Consider the following 21151-nt stretch of genomic DNA (forward strand, 5'->3'; position numbering starts at 1 on the left):
AAATTGTTTTTTTTTTTTTTTTTTTTTTTTTAGCTCACCAAGTCTTGAGAAGATTTGCTTAATCTCAGTTATCAGAAGACAACTCTGAGTTAGGCACAGAGACATTAGTGACGTCACGCGATTTAATTTTAATTTTTTTTTTTTTAAATAAAATAATCATGTCGGGATTCGAACCCGGTCTACCCCCGCGCTCCTCCGAACACTAGACTAGTACCATAGGCACTCGGCTAACCAGCCTTTATAATTATATTATATTTTTTAATTTATTTAAATTTAATTTTTTTTTTTTTTTTTCTTACAAGCTAATTCATGCATAACGCACTTTTTAAGATAGGATATCAAATGCAAAATTTCTCTCGGGTTATAAATGATACACTTGAATTAAAAATAAAAACCGACGATTTAGCTTTTTCCATTAGTTTTACAATTTATGTAAAATGTCAAGTGCACGTTATTGCTTCGCGCTATCCTAAATTTCGGGATGAAATCACGGAAATGTAACAAGTTCGAAAAGTACGGCTTTTCGAAAACGTTATCGCGACGGTATTAACAGTGCAGCTTGTTGTAAGTTCCATAAACTTCACGTAATTATCAGATCTCACGGATAAAAAAATTAACCTGTCGTCTTTCGATTAAGCAAATTCGAGGAGAAACGCACGAGAGTATTAATCTGTTAGCATGGCGAGTTTCGTTACGTCACCAGGCTTGAATTTTCTTTCTCAGGGTCACGCGTATCATCGCTGGGATAGCTCGCTTTCAAATAGCGATGCGAGTCTGCACATGTTGTGCGATTTTAAGCCTAAGCAGCCAGAGCTCTTAAATTTATGCTCCAACACATGTGATGACGGTCGGACGAATAATAGATGGTCTTCGACGGAGTCAACGGTCAAAGATGTCAAGCTGCGCGAGTATCATCTAAATTATTTCCCGCCGCCACCATCGACGCTTGGTCGATTTCATTCCTGAGTTTATTTCAAGTGCGGATCTGACATACGTTTTACAAACATTTTATAAACATGTTATTTTTAGTGAAGGCGTTCAATTAATTTTTATAATTAAAATTTGAAATATTTCTCGAAGACCATCTATGCAATATTAAATAGATAATAGCGTTATTATTATTATTATTTTTTTTTTTTTGCGAAAAACCAATCAGGGTACTCAGTTATAAAAAATTCAGTATACAACTTTCACGACAAATGTATAAAAAAATTTGAATCAAGACCGACTGTCTCCTCTATTTTTTCCGTCGCTTACAACTTCAGAAGTGGGATTAAAAATCTCGCGCCGACTGAGGAAGATTCGATCGTGCGCTTTTATGATTGAAGAGCACTCGGATGTGTCCATGATCTTACAATCGGGGGCTCGAGCTGAGATTTAAACGCGACGAGACGAAAGGTGAAAATCGGTGCTTAGAGATCGAGAGATCAAAGCGAGAGGACCCCGTGTGAAAGAATATAATCTCGTTCCCGCGGAACCGCGGACCTCGCGAGCTTTCAACCGCGATGGTAGCAGTCACGGTGTTTACACAAAGGCAACGGTCAAGTGGCCTTCTGAATATAACTCGAAGCTCGTAGGCAGTGGAGTATCTTCGGATCTCCGAGTACAATAGCGCGACACGGGAAATCGGCCACGAGAGCCTGTTAAGCGCGCCGCGTTGGTTGGAATCTGTGAGAACCGAAACTTGCTCCACGCCTTGAACAAGAGAGGTCGGTAATAATTATCGTATTCACACACAGCAACGTGACGGCGATTAGATAATGAACAGTGTCACGAAGATGCGAGACGATTGGACTTTACCGGTTTTCCCCTGCGAAGAAAACTAATCACCCGCGCGCTTTCTCCGAGAGAGCTTACTGCTCGAAGAGTTTCGTAACGTCGGGCTCTCGCGCGCGATGGAAAATACGAAAGAAAAGCGGCGTGCGCGCCCAACGCCGAGTCTCATTAGTAATATCTTAAACATCGTCGAATCGTTACGGATGATTAACCTCGTCGTCGCGCAACGTTCTTTTGACCTGCGCGCCCTCGATTCTGGAAAACTTCGCGACTCGCGGTTAATTGAAAATACCTGACCATTGTCGTCGAGTTTAAAACTCGGCGACGACGGACGTGTATGCAAACGACTGCAAATTAATCTTCGTTTCTTCTTTCAACGGTTGGGAAAAAGAATCGGCGCTTTTGCCCGCGCGACGAAAGGAGAAAAATAAATGAAGCACAAAGGGAAACATCGCGAAATAATCGGGCTCGACGACCCTGACATTTCGAGGGATTGTTTCCGCAAAATATCACCGCGACATAAATTGCAAGTGGCCCCTAATAGGCTTGTAAGTATCGTCGGTGATTGAAGAAAGCGGCAATTATGCGCGCACGCTCTCGCCTTTCGAGCGAACGTCGTAAAAACGCGCGACGGAAAAGGCGTGTGCAACGAGTTGCGGTAACAATGCGCGTTACCACCGACTAATTATCTTAATTGCTGTTTTTGCGCTCTCTTGTCGCGATACAGACTTCCGAGGCTTTATTAACACCATCTTTAAATGACGATAGACTTTGTAAGCACGGAAAACTGCATTAGTACTTCAAGCGGCACAGAATTAGCGCTTTATAAAAAAAAAAAGTAAAAGACAAATTGCATATTTGTCAAATATGAATGGGAGATTTGAGATAAATGGGCCATTAATTATGCTTTTCTTTCTTTCTTTCGTCGAAAGTGCGTTCAGGTGTGAACGGGATGAATAATTTATGCGACCGAGGCGAAATAACTTATTGCTCGTGCGTGCGGGTGTATCCAAATGCCTGCTGTCCTTCGGACGTGAAAACATTCTCAAAAAAGGGAACGCAGTCTCGGAGCTCGTGCGCGGTAAATGTGCGGCGGTGCGGAGCAACGAGCTGCACGCGAAACGTGGCCGATGCGGGCAATTAAAAAATTCAAATACGCTAAATCGCGTTATCCTCGGCTGAATGGTCATTTGAGCGGAGCGAATGATCTATCGGCATTCCTAGAGCACAGCGATCGCGATAACGTTGACGTCGCGCGAGTAAGACTAAATGCCATTAGAGTACTGTTTATAGATAGATCGATCGTGATCGATTCACGCGGTTACCGGGATCTGTACGCGCCTATGCGTTTGCATCGCCGATGTATGACAAACGTCAATAAATTACATCTTCCAGCACCGAACCGACAAGCCGGTTTAACCCGCTAATTCGAAACTGGTTTAGTCACATGAAATGTAAAACGCGCAGAAACAGCTAATAATGTAATAACGTAATGAACAACTGTCGAATATCAACGGCAATGAGGCCGTTTAGTTAATGATGTGTCGAACGAAAACAAGCCTTGTATGAAAATTCGTTCCGCTTTTTTTTTTCTTTTTTTCTTTCTTTCCTTTTATAATGTCACGATTAAGCAATACCGCGCCGTTATCATTCGCAAATCTTATCGCGGCGCACATTAAATTTTCCGCAATAAAGTTTATTCGTAGGAGCTCAAAAATACGTACGTTTCAACTCGATCTGTTAGTGACTTATTACGCGGTCGTCGGCTAGAAACTGGTTCACAAGTGTAAAAGGCGCGCGGAAGAGACGGCCGAAGAGTACATCGCTTGGATAACGGTGCCGCGTTGTTATCTATGCATCGCTTGACATTGTCTTACACGAAAAGTAACGTGCCGTCATTTATTAACAATGGGACACGCGGCATTCTTGTACGCGACGATGTCGAGGGCCTGATGCATATTTGAATCTAACGGGGTTTTCGATGAGATACGTTTTCTCCTGCGAGCACAGCCGATACATGTTTAAAACGAGTACACGTTTATAATTCCGTTCAAAGATATTATCACAAGTTCGAATCCCGGTGCGAAATATATATATATATATACATTATACATATATAAAAATAATTTTTTATTTAGCTCAGTCTTGGCTAAGAAACGGCAACCAAAACTGGTCCTAGCTTGGGTGCCTAGGCTTAGATCAATGCTGGCCCGTTTTACAATTCCTACGTGGGACCGACGATGTTTTCGACACCCTGTTTAACTTTACGAGGCTGCTCCGCGATTGGATATGTGTATAACCAATACGCACGCGTACAGATATATTATACAAGCCGGTGTGTAATAGAAAATTTCACGCGGTTGTATTTTACATTCTGGTTTACGTGCGGTCTAAGCGCGAAAAATATAGCGGCATAAATCATTGGAAATTTATTAGAATTTAAATAAAACTTCTATCGACTCGCCATTCCTTCTGTCTTCCACGTAAATAGTAATAATGATACAAGCCGGAGAAATCTATTGCAAATGTTTTTATAACGTATGTTTGTAACGTGAAAATAAAATAAAAAAAAAGTCTCTGACTTAATTGTAAGTAGCTAAATGTGTCAAGATAAACGAAAGTGTGGCTCGACTCTCGTGCGTACCACTAAGTACTCCTAAACCTACGCAGCTCGCGTTTTGTTTACTGCGCTGTCCATTACGTTATTACATGTTAATTATTCGAATGCACACGGCGACGTTCGGGTGGCGCAAAGTGCCTGCCACAATGTTTACACGGCCGCGGGCGTGAAGAGCGGACATCGAGACGGCGAGTAAACGCTGCCGGTAAAAAGAAAAAAAAAAAAGAAAATGAAATTAATAACGGCGCTGGTCATTCCAGTCAATCCGCACGACGAATGCAGTCGCAAATTAGATCGGGCGAGAAATAAGCGGAGATGTAAATGCCGAGACCGCGGCACCAAGAACGAAATACAAAATAAAAGCTATCAATATACACGGTGTCTAATTAATTTGCTTCCTACATATGTATGATGTTATTTATAAAACGCTTCAGCCGGAACTTCGTTTCACAATGTTTCGACCGCAAAACATGTCTCTTATACGAGACGGACGGACTCTTTCGAGTACTTTCATCTCGAGAATACCCTTTGGGCCGTTGCCAATTTCTGGGATAGAAAGAACTTTATTTCTGGTACGGGCTTTAACAAAAATATCCAAAAGTTTCGACGATGGCACAACGTCAACGATTTTTTTTAATTATTTTTAATTATTAAATTGACGAAAATTTTCAGTTCGCGTAAACAGCGACTTGTGTCGAATCCTCCTTGCATTTTTATTGCAGCGAGAGCGGTAACGTGCGATAACAACCTTAATAAATTCCGCATAACTCCGACGTAAAAGAATTTTATTTAATAAAGAAACTATTTTTTTACAACACGCAAAGAGATATATAATAAATTTCCTGACGCTGCAAACAACGATTAAGTCCCCGTTTTCTTTACGCTCGGCTTTAGATCTGCCAAGATGAAGTGAAAGAAGGTGCATGCTAAATACTATAAGTGTATACCGCACTATCGAACTTATCTTTGCGAGAAAATCTGCCGAAGATTCACGAGACCACCCAACGAGAGAGATGCCTCCCTTTTATCCCACGTAAAAAATAATTTTTTTTTCTTTTCTTTTTTCGTTAAACTCATACCGATCTCGCGGCGATTCTTTTTCCTTCAATTCGCCATGAACGACGAGAGATAGGAGGCAATCCTGCCTTCATTTATATTCGCCTGTAATTTGTCTCTTTCCTTAATAATTATGAATATTTACATGTAATTTGCTTCCCTACATCACGATATACTATTACGTGCGCAGGATTACACCGATGACGACAACGGCGATGAGGACGAGGCCGATACCTTCGCAACTTCATCGACCACTACAACCACGACTACGACGACGACGACGGTGAGGCCGAAGCCATCACTCAGCCAGCACTACGATTTCAAGGATCCGCGAGCCTACGACAGCGGCACCGGGGCACAGTACAACGGATACCAAGCGAAAAACGATTATCCGCCGATGTCTGCTCACAGCATTCACAAGTGGCAATCGCTCGGCACTCGCGAGGGCGTCAAAGAGACCAGGAGCAACATGCAGCAGTATAACAAAAACGGAAAGAGTGAGTGCGCTTCAGAGACGTCGAGTGCATCTCGATGACTCTCACGAAGTTTTCCTTCCTACGACATCTTTATTGACGAAAAAAAAAAAAAAAAAAGAAGAAGAAATTGCGCGGGCGGCGCAACGTACTAAAAAGGCAGTTTGTAAGCGATCGCGAAGTCCTCGTAATCGGTTTATGCAAATGCGCGTAACGTCGCTTTGCATTTTCGCCTCTGCTGACCTGGCTCAATTTAATTTTAGCCCCGCCGGATGTGTGTGTTCCGAAATAGTTATTAATCGTTATTGATACGACCACGCCGGTGGTCCTTTCCTGGTGGCTGCGGTCGATCAGCGTTAATAACACAGCAATATTTCCTCGTGCGCCGGAGATGCCGCGGTAATTATTGACGCACCTATCATCGCGCGTGCATGCGTTGTACGCGAATGTTTGCGCTAAACCGCGGCGCGCTTATCCATCTATCCGCCTAATGCGCCTGGAATCGCGCGGATGCACATTCGCGTACGGGGCGATCCAGACGTGCCTACGTGATGTAGCAGCGATCTGCCGTAATTATGAAACCAATACCGCTCGCATAAATCAATCGGTAATCGGCGATCGCGAGCAGACAATATACATATCCGCGGCACTCAGCGCGAAGCGGAGCGCATATTTTAAGATCGGCAGCGTTACATTGTAGGAGAAACGTAATATATCGCGCAGCTAGACCGTCTCTCGTGGTGTAACCAGGATTTTTATAATTACTTCGCCGTGACACGCAATAGATAAATTCGCCCGTGCTATATTACGATTGCGATACGACTCCCAGACGCACGCCTCTTTGTTTTTTTTTTTTTTTTTTTTTTTTTTCAAGCCCCAAGGCATTGCACCTTCTCTGTCGATTACACAAGTGCCATTCACATCTACATCCGAAAGGAGAAAGAAAGAGCCGACGAGATGACTCCTCTCTCGTCGGCTTCTTTTATTAACGAGCGGATGACATATATCATAAAAACAGCTACTATAAAACGCGATATTTTCATACGTCGAGAAGAGTAAGATAAATGTATACCCTCGTAATATTTTCTTCGTTAATCCTTTTTTTTCTCCTAATTTCAATTTTTTTAATTTTTTTTTTATTACGTGCGCTTCATAAATCTATTACATCGCGAGACGCTGTTTATTTGTTTTTTTTATTTTATTCTTTTTTTATTTTTTTTTTTCAGTCGATAATTACATCCGATTGCGCGATAGCCTTTCAAATCTCAGCTCGGTCGAAGAACAGATTTCTACAATAAATGCTTGAACTTCACAGGCTGTTAACATATAGAGTGTGCCGGGAAATCTTTTCTAAGCTTCAGCTATTAAAATTACTAACGCGTCTCGTCGTTTACTCAATAAATTAAATCGCGCGCGTGTACGTTGCGGAATTGTCCGACCCTGATTCATAGCCCCCGATTAAAATCGATTTATTATCCACCCATCGAACGGTAGCGATCTTATATACCTTATCTCGTTCGCTGAAATCCCTCATTTATTTTACGAGATGCTTATCCCGCCTTTCATAGAAGTGTTCGCGGAATATCGATACGTGCTGAATAAAATTTATATATTTTTTAATGCCGCGCTCAATTATTTTATAGTTATAAAATGAGCACTTATTATGAATCACACACGTCGTAAAACGAATACGGAACGCGCGAAGCTTTCGTGGAAAGTATAGCGTCATGATATCGCACCGATGACATCACATTCCGTTAACTCGCATAATCCTACATATTTATGGCATGATATACGCTCGTTAGATATGCTACTGTGCTTTTGTGGCATCGGTTGATCAAATACTTTCCCGCTGAGTCAGGATATAAATTTAAAATACCGAACCAGCCGAGTCGGCCACGCCGAAAGGGAGAGTGAATCGCCGGTAAACTCGATTTTGCAGTTCTTTACCCGCGTCGATAATAAATATGCATGGAATTGTAGATCATCGGCGGCGCGACGTACCTCGCGGCTTAGTCGGAAAATTGGAGAATAATAGACGATCAAAGCTAATCCCTTTCTCCCGTAATATATTCCGGAATACGTTTGAATATGAGATGTACGCGCGCACGGATGAGAGTACATACTTCAGGATTCCCGATAGCCGTGCCTCTATTGTGACCGAAGCCGCCGATGTAATCTCGCGCCGAGAGTAACGCCTACGTTGGATATTAACATACTGCGATCGGTCCCCGAGATTAGACGGGCGAAAGATTCCGCGAAAGCACACTTCCGAAATCTCCGCCGAAATCAGTTCGATCGAGATCTCTCGCTTCGCGCGCGAAACGAATGGCGTCCCGTCGAAGGAGATAAAGCCCGAACCAGAAAATCATCGTCATCCGAGCCCCTCCATACGTCTCCCGATATTTTCCTAACGCCCGAACGTAAAAGTCCGAATCAATATCTCCTTATTGAAACGATTTGCGTCGTTGTCTTTTATCTCTTATATCGTCTACGATAGAACGTCGATAAAACTGCAGTTATCCAAAGTGATTACGAGCCAGCGTACCATCCACGTGGTCAATTCTCCAACGGCCAATAAACTAAACCGCCGTCCGGCGTGACGAATGACATTTTAATGGAGGATAAGTCGCCGCCGAGCATAAACAGCCGGTATTCGCAATAATTTTCGATTAGGAACACGATACGGCGCCCTGGCTCATCCGCGATACTCGTAAAACACGCAGACGGCGAACTTGATCCGATTAACACCGCCGTTCGCGTACAATCGCGTTCATCGTTCCGGTCGCAGACGATCCATAACGCCGAGTCATTACCTCTAAAAATAGCTCGTTCGTCATAATCTCGCTTCTTATTAATTCCGCAATAATCCCGAAAATAATTTACAAAAACGGACGGTATCAAAAGCTAACGCAACAGCGTTCGAATCCTAACTGCTTTCTCTTCCCGAAGATCATTCAGCGATCGATCTCGCGTCCGGCTGGTTCGTCAAAGTGGAGAACAGCGTATCGCCAGTCGCTTCTCCTTAAGTGGTTCGACATCGCTCTTAAATTCATTTCTCGTACCGCTGACATGTCTCCGCCGCTATTATTTGTACTAGAATTTACCGATTTCCCGCGACAATGCAGTTTCACCGCGCGCGCAGAAGCAAATTATGCGGAGTGTCGGTGTCGTCGTAATTATCGACAGCACGTGAAACGCGCGTAGAAAGCGATTAGCTATCTCTGTGCTGAATCAATAGAAAGCTCTCATAACTTATGTCACTTGATGCGGGAGATGCATTCGCGGATCCGAACCAGCCGCCCGACACCTCGATCCCGATCGCGAACGCGCCGCGCGTCCGCGCTTTATTAGAAAACGAGGATAAATCCGTGGATTAACGGAAGATTCGTCTCGATAAGCCACGTCTCTCTTTAATCTGATTCGCCCGCTCGCGCCTTCCGTTTTATCGAGACAGTAACTAATGAGTTACATGAAAAAGCGATATTACTTGTGACTCGTTACAACACGGAGAACGCCGCGATCTCCGAAGCCTTTTACGAAAGCTAATGACTTAACGGAAAAGTTTGACGGTTTCAAAATTTCGAAGATTTACGATCCGGAAAGTCGCGGGATCGAAAGAAACGTGGGGAAACGTGTCGCAAATCAAACATTGCCGCCGAGTAGGTGTATGGCTATCGGCTTTTCGAGATATAAACGCGATTGTCACGCACCGGGAACGACGAGGATTATAGCACGAGAGTCATTCCGGGGGTTTTTTTTTTTTTTTTATTTTTTCTTTTTTAATTTTTATATTGGACTTGCGAAAGCGAGTTAGCCACGTCTGTCACTCTCACGATTATAGCGATCCCACGAAATGGTACTTTACCGGCGAATGTTTGCCCTAGGTGCTGAAATCCGAGAGGCCCTTCAGCACGCAATTAAAGTCAACAAGGAAGGCAGCTGCCAGTGGCCACGCGCGAGAGTCATTCCGGTTCGTGACGTTTATCCGAGCCCATCGACCACCTACATTCCACACTGTGCCATATTGCACAGGTGCTCGGACGACACCGGATGCTGCAGATCGGAAGCGCTCACTTGTGTACCGAAGCATTCTCATCGCGTCGAGCTTTCCTTCTACGTAAGTCCGTTCACGTAATCTCTTTTCGTAAGAAAAAAAAAAAAAAAGAAGAAAAAAATCACTTGCGCCTTTCAGCTTTTCCCTCTTATCTCGCTGCGACGTCCACGTTCTAATTTTCCTATCTCGACACGACCAGGTAAAACGTTGTTTGTAAATCAATTTGACGCACGAAAAAAATCCCGTCGAAGAAACGATACGAATTTGCTCGTCGATGCGCGACAAATTCCCCGCGTTCCGCGCGCAACTCAGCGCGGGGAATTTCGCGGGGCGCATCGGAGGCATGCCGAGGCCGCAATAATTATTAGCTACCGCGACGCATAATTTGCCAAGATAATGTATTGCGCGAATTAACGGCGCGGCCGCTAGCCGCGCGGACCGGATCGATTGAACGATAAACGATCTCGTAAATGCGGGGCCCCCGCCGCATGCCGGATAAATCTCCGGTAAAAAAAGAAAAAAAAAAAAGAGAGAAAAAAAAAAGGAAGCACTCGGCGGAGCAGCGAGATGGATGCGTCGACGTAAGGAGAAAGACGTTATCCGCCGGAGAAAGTACCATTAATCGTGCAAACTGAATTGCAGGACAATTTATTAGCGGAACGTTTCGAGACGAGGGCCAACAATATGCGGGCACGATTTACGGATCATCGCTGTGATATCGAGCCGCGCAAATCCGTATGAATTATCTCCCGACTTCGATTATAACAATATTTTATACATTATACAAGCGCGTACATTCCGATAACCGTTTTTTTTCCTTTTCTTTTTTTTTTCTTTTTTTTTAATTCACCGCGAGCACGTTACAGCTGGTTTGAAATTAGATGCCCGCGCGACATGATCTTTCACATAGAAATAATCGCGGTAATTGGTCAAGTTTTAAGTGGACATATTAGTGTCACGGAAAACAAGTGGCATTATAGGTCGACCCGACGTATGCCGGTTAATTGAATTATTTTTGCCTTTACCCAGCTACTACATACGCAATCAGACATCGTAGTTCAACTGCAAATCGCGGCATAATAAACGATCGGCAGCTAATTCGAGGACACGAGCGTGCGCTTTCATACGTGAGAGGACACCCGGATGTGTCCACAATCCTACAGATTGAATAACAATAATTAACTAGAAATCATCTTAATCTGATTAATTAATCAAACTAGTCGCGTTTCTCTAAGATCACACTCGTGCGCGATAAGATATATAATTGGGAATTGATTTCTTCGTACCGCCTGGTCTATAAATCTTTTCAGAATACAGTCGCCCCGCTGTCCGCAGCTAGACGCATGTCTCTCTCTCTCTCTTTTTTTTTTTTAATGTAAAATATCGCGCGTAGATAAGAAACGATTGATATCCCACGGTGCTGCACTTGTCTGTCGTCCGATATAAATGGAGCGCGTTTATCATCCGGATTAATTGATTCATTTAGTTTAGCGGCAGGGGATTTGAATCCCACGCGTAGGAGGTCATTGAAACGTTGACGCGTGGGACGAAGTTTCGTGAGCCGTCGCGTGATTCCTAATTGTTGCGAGACTGCCGATAATCAGCACACGTAGATAAAAGCGCGATGTTATTACGGCCGTGGACCGTGAATTACTCTCTCGCAACGACTTAATACGGGAGTGTACGATATTAACGTCCTCAGAAATCACCAGGTGCTAGAGAAAGTCAAAGGAATGAGGAAATCTGCTCGCAATTAATCGAAAAGAGAGATCAAGGGTCAATAATTCTCCTATAAGCGGTAGCCTCTTATTTACTTTCAATTTCCTTTTGCATTCTGACGCGGACGTCCCGCGCGGACGTTTGAAGTGCAATTAATTAAATGCGACTTAATTTAATTGCGCGATACGTACGTACAGCACGTACTTATATACGTATATGTATAATAAAAGAAATCGATCGCTAGTATTTTCTTTTTTTTTTTTTTTTTTTTTTTTTTCTTGCGGAAGCTTGAAGAATATAATATTTTATGTCCCGCGATATTTTATCATTTTTATAGCGCGACCGGTGGGCGCGTAGGTTTTTCATCGAAGGACGTTTGGTCATTTCGTTAATTTATAATGAAAAGGCCATAAACTGTTAATTGCCTGTCTCCTCCCCTTCCTCGACTCGTGCGACTTGACGGTCTCGAGGTAACTTATGGTACATTCAATACGCACGCGGATATGATATTACGTATTCATTACGCGGAGATAATAATACACCAATGACGGTCTTTGAACCGACTATCGCGACGAAAGCTTCGGCGAGTAATTAATCCGACTTCGCTGGCGTCATGGGCGTGTAACGAAGAAGGAACGGATTCGCTGTTTGCTTTTAATTGCATATTTATGACGCGAAATGCCTTACGGTCATCCTACCGCGAAATAGCGTTTACCATCTCGTTTGAAATTAAATTCGCGAAAAAAGTGATGAATTTATTACGGCGACGCGAGATGCAATCGTGCAAAAGTAATCGGACTGGTTGATGAAAAAAAATTTTCATCGGCGTTTTGATTTAATGGACGATCGCGGATAATCAACGCTTGCGCCATGCGATACGATAACACGCCGAAAAATCAATCGGCCCGCGTACGTCGCGAAATTTCTCCCGGTGCAACTGAAATTGGGTTAGGTCAAGCCGGCTCGAAAATAATGGTGTTCGTGCGATACGGTGGAAATCGAACGCCGTGCTCCTCCATAATCGCGCGATGAAACGGCGCTGCGCAAAGTATCGGGTTGCGAGAGAAGCGGGATTTAAATTCAACCTGTAAACGTGATCAGTTGCATAATCACGACTACCGGTCCGCCAAATGAAGGTTTAAAGCCGAGAGTGCGCTTATCGTCGGCACTTTCCTCGTGTCTCAACGTATGTGGTCGTCGCTTTTCGTATTAAGTTACCGCATCGCGGAGGGAAAAAGAAAAAAAAAGAAAAAAAAAGCAAGAAAAAAAATTGCGGAGAAGTTCTTCTCTGTCGAATTATAATAATTTCTAATGGAAATCGGACCACACATAAGTAAGAACGATTCTCGGTACAAATCTCATTTATCTGTCAGGGCATCAATGAAATCGCGATTGTGAGCGAACGTTGATTCGGGCTTGTACGTCGACGATGATAATCACATACGGCATCGCGATTGGGAACCTGATAATTTTCCGATATTCCAATATCGCTGTCGTGAATATAAACGCGCGCGTAAGTACGGCCGCGTCGTTGAAGAAACACGATGGGACCACCAGCCACGTCGGCGCGTGTCATCCGTCAAATTAAGAGCTACTTAAGCGGCGTTTTTAAGCTGACATCGTTCGAAAGTTCGACGTGTATTGACAATCCACAATCAGACACGCTGTATTCGTATTTATCCGATTCTTCGTGATCTTTGTACCGTGACAGCACGTAGGATAAGAAATATCAAAGGGATAAGAAATCGGAGACATATGGTGTAATTCCCGCCTTATAGACGCTTTAGAACAGGATTTACTCTTTTTTTCTTTTTTAAGTAGCGTAGATATTTTGTAAGTTATGATTTAATATCGCCTTTATGTACGTAACGCCGTTATCCGACAGAAGTCAGAAAAAAATCTCGCTGGAACACGCGAATCATTACCGTTATCAAATCTCAAAAGTCTTAACAAAAGCGTCGTCGAGAAAGGTCGTGGAATAAAGAAAACCGAACGCGCGTTTCTGAAAATGAGAAAATAACTAGCACGACGGTGCGCTAACTAATAAACTCGTCTGAACCTTTTGTTAAAGAAACTCCACAATATATTTAATTTGTAAAATATCTTACAAATCAATAAAAAAAAATTTTTCTTTTAATATTTATTCATTCGTAAATTCTGCGCTCAATGATGTACAACCGTTATTTTACGATCGACAATTAGTCTCGTCTTTTAGTTACCTCTCGCGCCCGTCAAGCAACAATAGCCACATATAATGTTCTGAAAGGACGACGACGACGACGAGGGTTGTGGTCAATTGCCATCGACCGTTGCTTCGAAGGCGTTTAAAGTCTTTAAGTCGCCACAGCCCATACTAATTTCCTCCTCATAAAAATTAAGCTGTGAAACGATCGTGAGAAATTACATGGGCTGGCCAAGGTTAAAATAAAAATTAGCCGCGTGATTTTATGAAATTTAATTAAATGCGGTAAGCTAAAAGAAAACTACTTTAACCTTATTAATCTTGTCAGTTATCGTTAGAGACATTATAGATTTTACAATTAAAACGGTAACCGCATAAATTAACATTTCCGGTAGAAATTGGCAAAATTCCGAAAATAACTCGTCGCTAGCATTAATAAAACGAGCATGCATAGCGTAAAAATATAAAAATCAAATTTTTTTAATTAATTAAATTGCTTATTTAATTCAATCACACTTTTGTACTGACTGATTTTCGTTTTTTTTTTGTATCTCGTGTCACGTGGAAACATTCTACGCTGCCGATCAATCGACACTTTCAGCGACAAGTCCCATCGTTCGTAAAAATCGCATCTGAACACGCAGCAGTCTGTTACTCTCGAGGATCGCAGACCCCGCAGCGAACCATGCAAAAAGCTCGCAATTATAAATGGAAGTAAGATGCAAGAGCAAACGCTGCGACAAGTGACATGAGCTGGAATAAATTTATAGTGGGATGTTGCGAAATCCCGTAACGCAAATAGAGTTAAGTATATTAAGAGTATAACAAGAAAGCCTGTCGCGCCACGTCGTCTCGGAGTAAGAAACGAGAAAGAGGAAAAGCACGCACCCGACACCTTGTCCTCAATCGAGGAAAAACCAAGGGATTTTAGTCCCTACTCGAGCAAAGCGGCGTGAGAAGAATTAATGGCGTCATAAAACTATGTTCCCAGCTTAAGTACATGATTGCGTATAATTCGCATTCCTTCCAGAAACGTGTACACTACTGTCTACGATAAATTGTGCCATTGCCTATAACGCAAAAGAACGAGTACGTACGCGGACAATTGAAACCAATTACGTTCGGCGATATCACTTCTGACACATTCGTAATGCAAGCGATCGAGTCCTGCGACATTACGAGACGCGAAAGCGTTTAATTAAAGTCCTTTTCGTGTTTACGCAGTGACGTTACAATTTAATTTTTTAAAAATTAGTATCGGAAACTGAGAGAGAGAAAGAGAGAAAAATGTACTAATTAATGTACTAATTAATGTACTAATTAATGTACTAATTAATATACTAATTAATGTACTAATTAAACTATCAATTATACCGAACATTATTTACGTTACGTCTATCACCGCGATCTCGATCGCGGCCGCCGCCGTACTTTGGGCTTTACGCCGCCGATAATCGTAAAAGAATCTTACTCCACGGACTCACTTCTGCAAATTCATATCAAGTTTATTAAAGCACCGCTTCGAACAAAATATATACCGCTCGTTTATTTCAGCCTTTGCATTTCGTAACGATCTTCTTCCTAATTGATCATTAAAGGAGAATCGTTTCGCGCCGCGCGGCGTATAATTTTCTAGTAATATGTTACTTTACTGCCCGATTACGCCACTCTTTCCGACCTCAATGTTTTTATATCTTCTCATTTAGCATTTGTCATAACGTATGTCGTACGCAAATGGCATTCGATGAAAACGTCACGTTTGTTTTTACATATAACGTATCCCGGCGGATACTTAATTTATTCGCGTTCGCATTTCTTCTGGAATAGACCGTAACGACCGCGATCATTACGCCTCTGTTCCTTTTTCTGCCGGCGGTTTTGCCGCGGACGCGAACGATTCCGAGAAAGAAGACGTATTAGCGTGGGATTATCTTGACAGAAAATTTATCTGATTGCGCGAGCTTTGAGGAAACACTTTTATCCCCGTGCGGAGCAACGTTCTTCCAGCAACGTTCGCGAATTGCGAAGATTGCGCGAGGCCGTCGTTATTTAAACGTCGTGAAATGCGAGGGGTCTTAGTTGCGCCGGGTCGCTTCTTTAATTTCGTGTGCGCCGACCGTCCACGTAGGTACCCATTAACGACCATTCCGAATTTCTTTTCTTTTTCTTTTTTTTTTTTTCTCCTCCGCCGAAGGGAGAACGGAGGGAGGAAGGGTTTCCGACGGAAGGGCAAGATTTCAATTGGAACGAACGCCGGCCGGCTGCCGACGATTTTCACGAGACGCGTATATACTTTTAACGTTCAGCGTTCGGACGCAAATAAGTTTTACTGGCCGGCTTCATATCGCGTTACGATGTAGTCGCGCGCGGCGAGAACAGAGGCCATTAGCGATTAGCTACTTCGGTGCTTTTCGGCATATTGCCTGCCCTACGCTCGTAAAGGCGGTACTGCTGACGATCTCGTCGTTCATCGAATGGATCTCCCCAAAGAACTTTAACGATCGACGGGCGTTAACCCAGTTGTTCGGGCGTGAGACGCGCGTACGCGACTTGATGATCCAGCGGGAATCCATAAATCAGGGGTATTTCGGTGTTGCGGAAGCTACGGTATTTATATAACGCAGGTTCGCGCACCTACGGCGCCGAACTTTGTGTCGGGGCGTCGGTGCGTCAAGTACGTGCGTACGTCGTGATCTCGCGACTGCACGTCGACTGCAACGTCTGCAACGAATTTGATACCCGGCCAAGTGTGGGCCTCTCGCCTAGGCACTGACTCACTCGACGGATATCGCGCACCAAGTTAGAAGTACTAGCCCGGTACTGCGTCGCTTAGAACAATTCGTAAGAGGAGAGAATCTCGTGTCAACGGGACGAAAAAAAAAAAAGAAAGAAAAAGGCGAAAATTACGCGAAAATTACGCGGGGACAGAAGTCCGATATAATCTCGCATCGAGAGTTATCAAAAGGGGTTGCGCGATGTAATAATAGAGAGTAACTGGAGCGTGGCGTCGTGACAACTGTCTTTGCTTGCAAAACGAAAGAGGGTGCCGAGTCATCGTTCTTGTCAGTCCGGGACAGAAACGCCTCTTGTGAAAACGTCTCGCGTCTAAACTCGCGGTGTTTGATATCGTTTATTGGCAGCGCGGAGTCACCGACTAGCGAGAAGCAAAACGAAATTTGTCTCTGCGCAGCTCGAGAAAGGTTTCGCGTTACCGATTATTCATTTACAACGTCAGCTTTATTCGACGCATCGCCCGCGACGCCGTTAGATATTCGATAAAATATTCTCTAATATTAGAAAGCATGGAAAATCCAATATTTTATCCGTTGTTCCTCGTAAAGCTCGCGAGAGCGTCGCCTTTCACGAGTGCAAACACGTACTAATAAATATTAATGCTACCGACGCTTTATACTATTAAACTTGATCAAGATCATTTAATCATCGGGATCGCGTTACGGCGAAAATATCAGCGTACCTCGCAACGTCGTCCCATCTAAACTATAAAGATCGTTTATTATGTTCGATAAGTTATGGAAGATAACGACAAGTTTGCAGTTTGTACGTGATGTCAGAAGGCGCACGGCGTCTCGGTTATTAATTTCTCTGATAATATTGGCAGAGACATACGTTCGGGAATTTACGGTGGACGTGTTGCACTCACGATGTCGCAACAAAATTGTGTGCATTCTGTAATACTTTATCGGTTTGCGGATAAAAAAAAAAAAGGAGACATATCCCATTAAATTTATCTTGTTCTCGGCTGTGACCTCTCGTTTTCGAACCTGTCTATTTATCACAATCTACGCTCTCGATTAGATATCGAACGTAGGTGCTCGGAGCAACGATATGTTGAGCGATCTGTAGCGAGATAAAAGCCGCGAAGGAAAGTACACGCGCCTGCCGCTTGGACGCATAATTGATATAACTTTAGTTTCCAACAGTTAACTAACGTTGAAAGAACGTATTTCGTTGTTCGATTGCTTTATTTACACGTTCTAAAATATTGACATTTATCTACTCGGCGAGATTGTAAGATAATTAAGAACAAAATAATGGACGCGTCTTAAAAGGCGCTTTTAGATATCCGAGATGACCCGAATCTCTCGACGCCGGGCTACCTATTTATGCATCCCGTGCCATTAGTTATCGAAAAAAGGGCTCGGAGTGTATAGAATCGAGATACGCCTTTTCGTAGGGACCTTTTCCTCGGAGTGTTCCGAAATGCTGCATCAAAGAGCGAGGCACGCGGGCCGTAAGCTATCTTTAGTAATCCCGGATTACCAGGAGAGCGTATTTCGGTGCCCGATATTCGACTGCGCGAACACAAACGTAAGAACTTAAGGGATTCAACGTATATGTCAATGAAGACGGTTAAACTATCATCGGTAACGAGCGCAAGCGGGGAGGCTTCGTGGTTTCTACAAGTGCCTATGAGCGCACAAAGGGAAAGATAATATCAGGGGGGAGGGAGGGGGGAACTTGACGAGGGTAGCAGCTGCGACGGCAAAAGGCTACACGAAATCTTTGCCAAGAATTATATCGTCGGCCGATGGCGACGCACTTGCCGGGGCGAGCAATGAGAGAAGAACAAACGCTCGTTCGCCATCGCTTTGTCCCTCTTGCGTTCGTAAATGTGCTTACACGCGGTTACTGAACGGCGCGATGTCGGAAACGCGCGGCGTAACGGCGCGAGACCGATCGTACACGCCCGCAGCGAATAATGAAACGAACAAATAGAAGTGACAACGAAATGACACGTGATACAGACACGTTATAACGGGATTCTAAAAATTCCACCACCTGGGGGTTTTAAATACGCGAGCCTCGCGACACTGTGTTTAACGCCGTAAATATCGCGACTGACACACTTGAGTCATGCATATCATAAACGCAATCGAGGCGTGTACCACGCCTGCCACTGATCAAAGCGCGCCGTACGATACGCGAGAACATCTAATTTCAGGCATGTCGGAGAGAGGAACGATCTTATCGAGCGCTGGCGTAGAATTGAAAATGCGCAATCGGAAAATTTAATTCGTAAAAAGTTGAAGAAACGAATTCTTGTTTTTTTTTTTTTTTTTTTCTACTACGTTGAGACGGTATTTTACTCCCTTCGATATCCGGAGGACGCGAGAGGCAACGTAGGGGGACTCGCGGCGGAGTGGCGTCGCGACGGGAGGAGACAAGGGAAAGACGGACGTAACATTCTCACGGAATGTGGTAGATCCCAATCTGGAGCGGCAGGGAGCAGCAGTTATCGTTTTTAATGGTTTTCTCGAGTCGCCACTCCGAAACTACGGCCAGAATTATCCCGGCCACCCTCGTTACATTTCTGAGTAGCCGAGAACAAGACCCCACGCAAGATTAACGATCTGCCCCCGGTTTGCGAGGTGAATGGGACGTTGCGTCAGCGTTCGTACATGCCCATCATTTTAATGGGACCATCACGTCGACGTGGGTCCTGTCTCGGGATTACACTTGACTGAGTGGCCTGCCTCGTTCTGACAGGTGTCGGCGAAAATATCAGTCCGCAACCGGCGGGATATACGCTCTTATCGCGCCGACTTTCTCGGCAAAACTGTACTCGTTGAAAAATACTGTCTAAGTGTCCGAGCAATTAACGCAATCTCGGACAGAACTATCACGCGGGGAGGAAAAAAAAAAAAAACCCCTTCCAAACGATTCATTAAAGCGCGACGCGTCCCGCAAGGATCTTTTTCTCGTAATTAGCCGAATAACGATTGTAATTAAAATCCCGCCGGACACATCCGCAACGGCATTGAACTACCGACGCGAGATACTTTCACGCGGCGACATCGTAATCGCGTCTTTGATTAAGCACCGGCATTGTAATTATTCATTAATCTAAACCTGTTTTAATACGAGCTTAGCGCGCGAATGTAATTTTGATAAATATGAGCTACAATTAAGTAAATAGGATGAGATATTTTTATCCGGAACGAGTTTTCTGAATAGCTGTCGTCTCCTAATACCTGCGGCGATTGACAAATCATTTTAAAATAACGTATCCAACGGGAGAGTTACATGATCGACTTCGATGCAGGTCGCGCGATGAAAGCCGAGCGAAAGATAGATGGCAGGAAGAAGAAATCGAGTCACGACTTCCTTTTCCGTTTGGGCCCGTAGGGCCTCGCCTACTCGCGTTGACCCCGCAGGGTCAGCTGTCAGATATTGATAGTCTCGCCTCGTACACGCTAGACTTGCTCTCTCATGCTAAGCGCCGCGTTATTTCTATTTCTGCAACGGAACGTACCTAGGGAACGTACGTGTCCGTCCACCGCCTTCGTCGCCGTTTCTATGCGCGTGCAATACACTTGCATTCCCCTTCGTAGAAAACGTCCGACGCGTCTTTCAGATCGCGAGCACAAACGCGCGATGGCGTTGGTCCCATCAGATAACCGCCGATCAATGAAACGAATCGCTCTTTCTGCATCGCGAGTAAGATAACTGCGATAGAAGTAACTTGACATGTGCTAACACGGTAAATCGGCGCATAAACATTATTACGTATTGACTACTCGAGCAAACTATTTTTTTTTTTTTTTTTTTGTGCTCAGTATATGGAGAATATAAATACTTGTGAAATATAATTTCCCTCGCGAAAGTGAAAATAGCAAATGTATCGCGCAGGATTATTATCGCCTCGTTAGTTATCTTTCTAGCTTCTGAATTAAATAGATAACATAGCTACAAAGAATAACAACTGTACAATCAGTTAAATTTTTTCTTTTTTTTTTATGTTCTTAAAATGGAATTTCTCTAGAAATAAAAACTCATTTTAATGACGTCCTATTATCGAAATTGATGTAGATATATCGCATTCCGTTCGGCGGTGATCATATATCGCAATGCACTTTTATCGTCCGGTTGCGGCGACAGGTTCCTTTGAGACAAGCAATTTGCGGAAAAGAACCGACTAATCGTGAAACGAACAAGCATGCGCTCGCGTAAAATGACAGTTTAAGTAATGAACCGCGTTTCATCTTCGAAGCGAGCCCGACTTCGGGGAAGAACGAGAATTAAGGCGCAAGTATCATTACCACAATTACGGTGTTACGGCGCAGCTCGTCTACTTGTACTTTATATTTTCTAAATATCTCCTCGGGCGATCGGTGTTCATTATACATTATTTAAAACCGTCGACGACGAGCTGCGAAGCTCGTGCTTTAAAACGTGATTCAAGACGTTCAACGTATACGTAGCGATAAGAAAACCCTTAATGAGTGCGTTAACGAATCCGTCGACTT

General features: G+C 43.7%; 1 protein-coding gene and 1 long non-coding RNA gene across 4 annotated transcripts in view; one reads left to right on the forward strand and one right to left on the reverse strand.

Annotated features, from left to right (window-relative positions):
• The window catches only part of LOC139111319 (sarcoplasmic reticulum histidine-rich calcium-binding protein), a 73012-nt gene that overhangs the window by 27389 nt on the left and 24472 nt on the right, over positions 1 to 21151 (forward strand). Inside the window, exons 2-3 of the mRNA XM_070671525.1 lie at positions 5643 to 5949; positions 9813 to 10045. Of these exons, the coding sequence (XP_070527626.1) occupies positions 5643 to 5949; positions 9813 to 10045 (540 nt within the window). The remainder of the gene's footprint in view (positions 1 to 5642; positions 5950 to 9812; positions 10046 to 21151) is intronic.
• LOC139111323 (uncharacterized) overlaps positions 1 to 21151 on the reverse strand; it is a 57953-nt gene that overhangs the window by 20173 nt on the left and 16629 nt on the right. The gene's annotated exons all lie outside the window — the stretch shown is intronic.

This window comes from Cardiocondyla obscurior, linkage group LG23 (assembly GCF_019399895.1).
Source record: "Cardiocondyla obscurior isolate alpha-2009 linkage group LG23, Cobs3.1, whole genome shotgun sequence".
NCBI lineage: Eukaryota > Metazoa > Arthropoda > Insecta > Hymenoptera > Formicidae > Cardiocondyla > Cardiocondyla obscurior.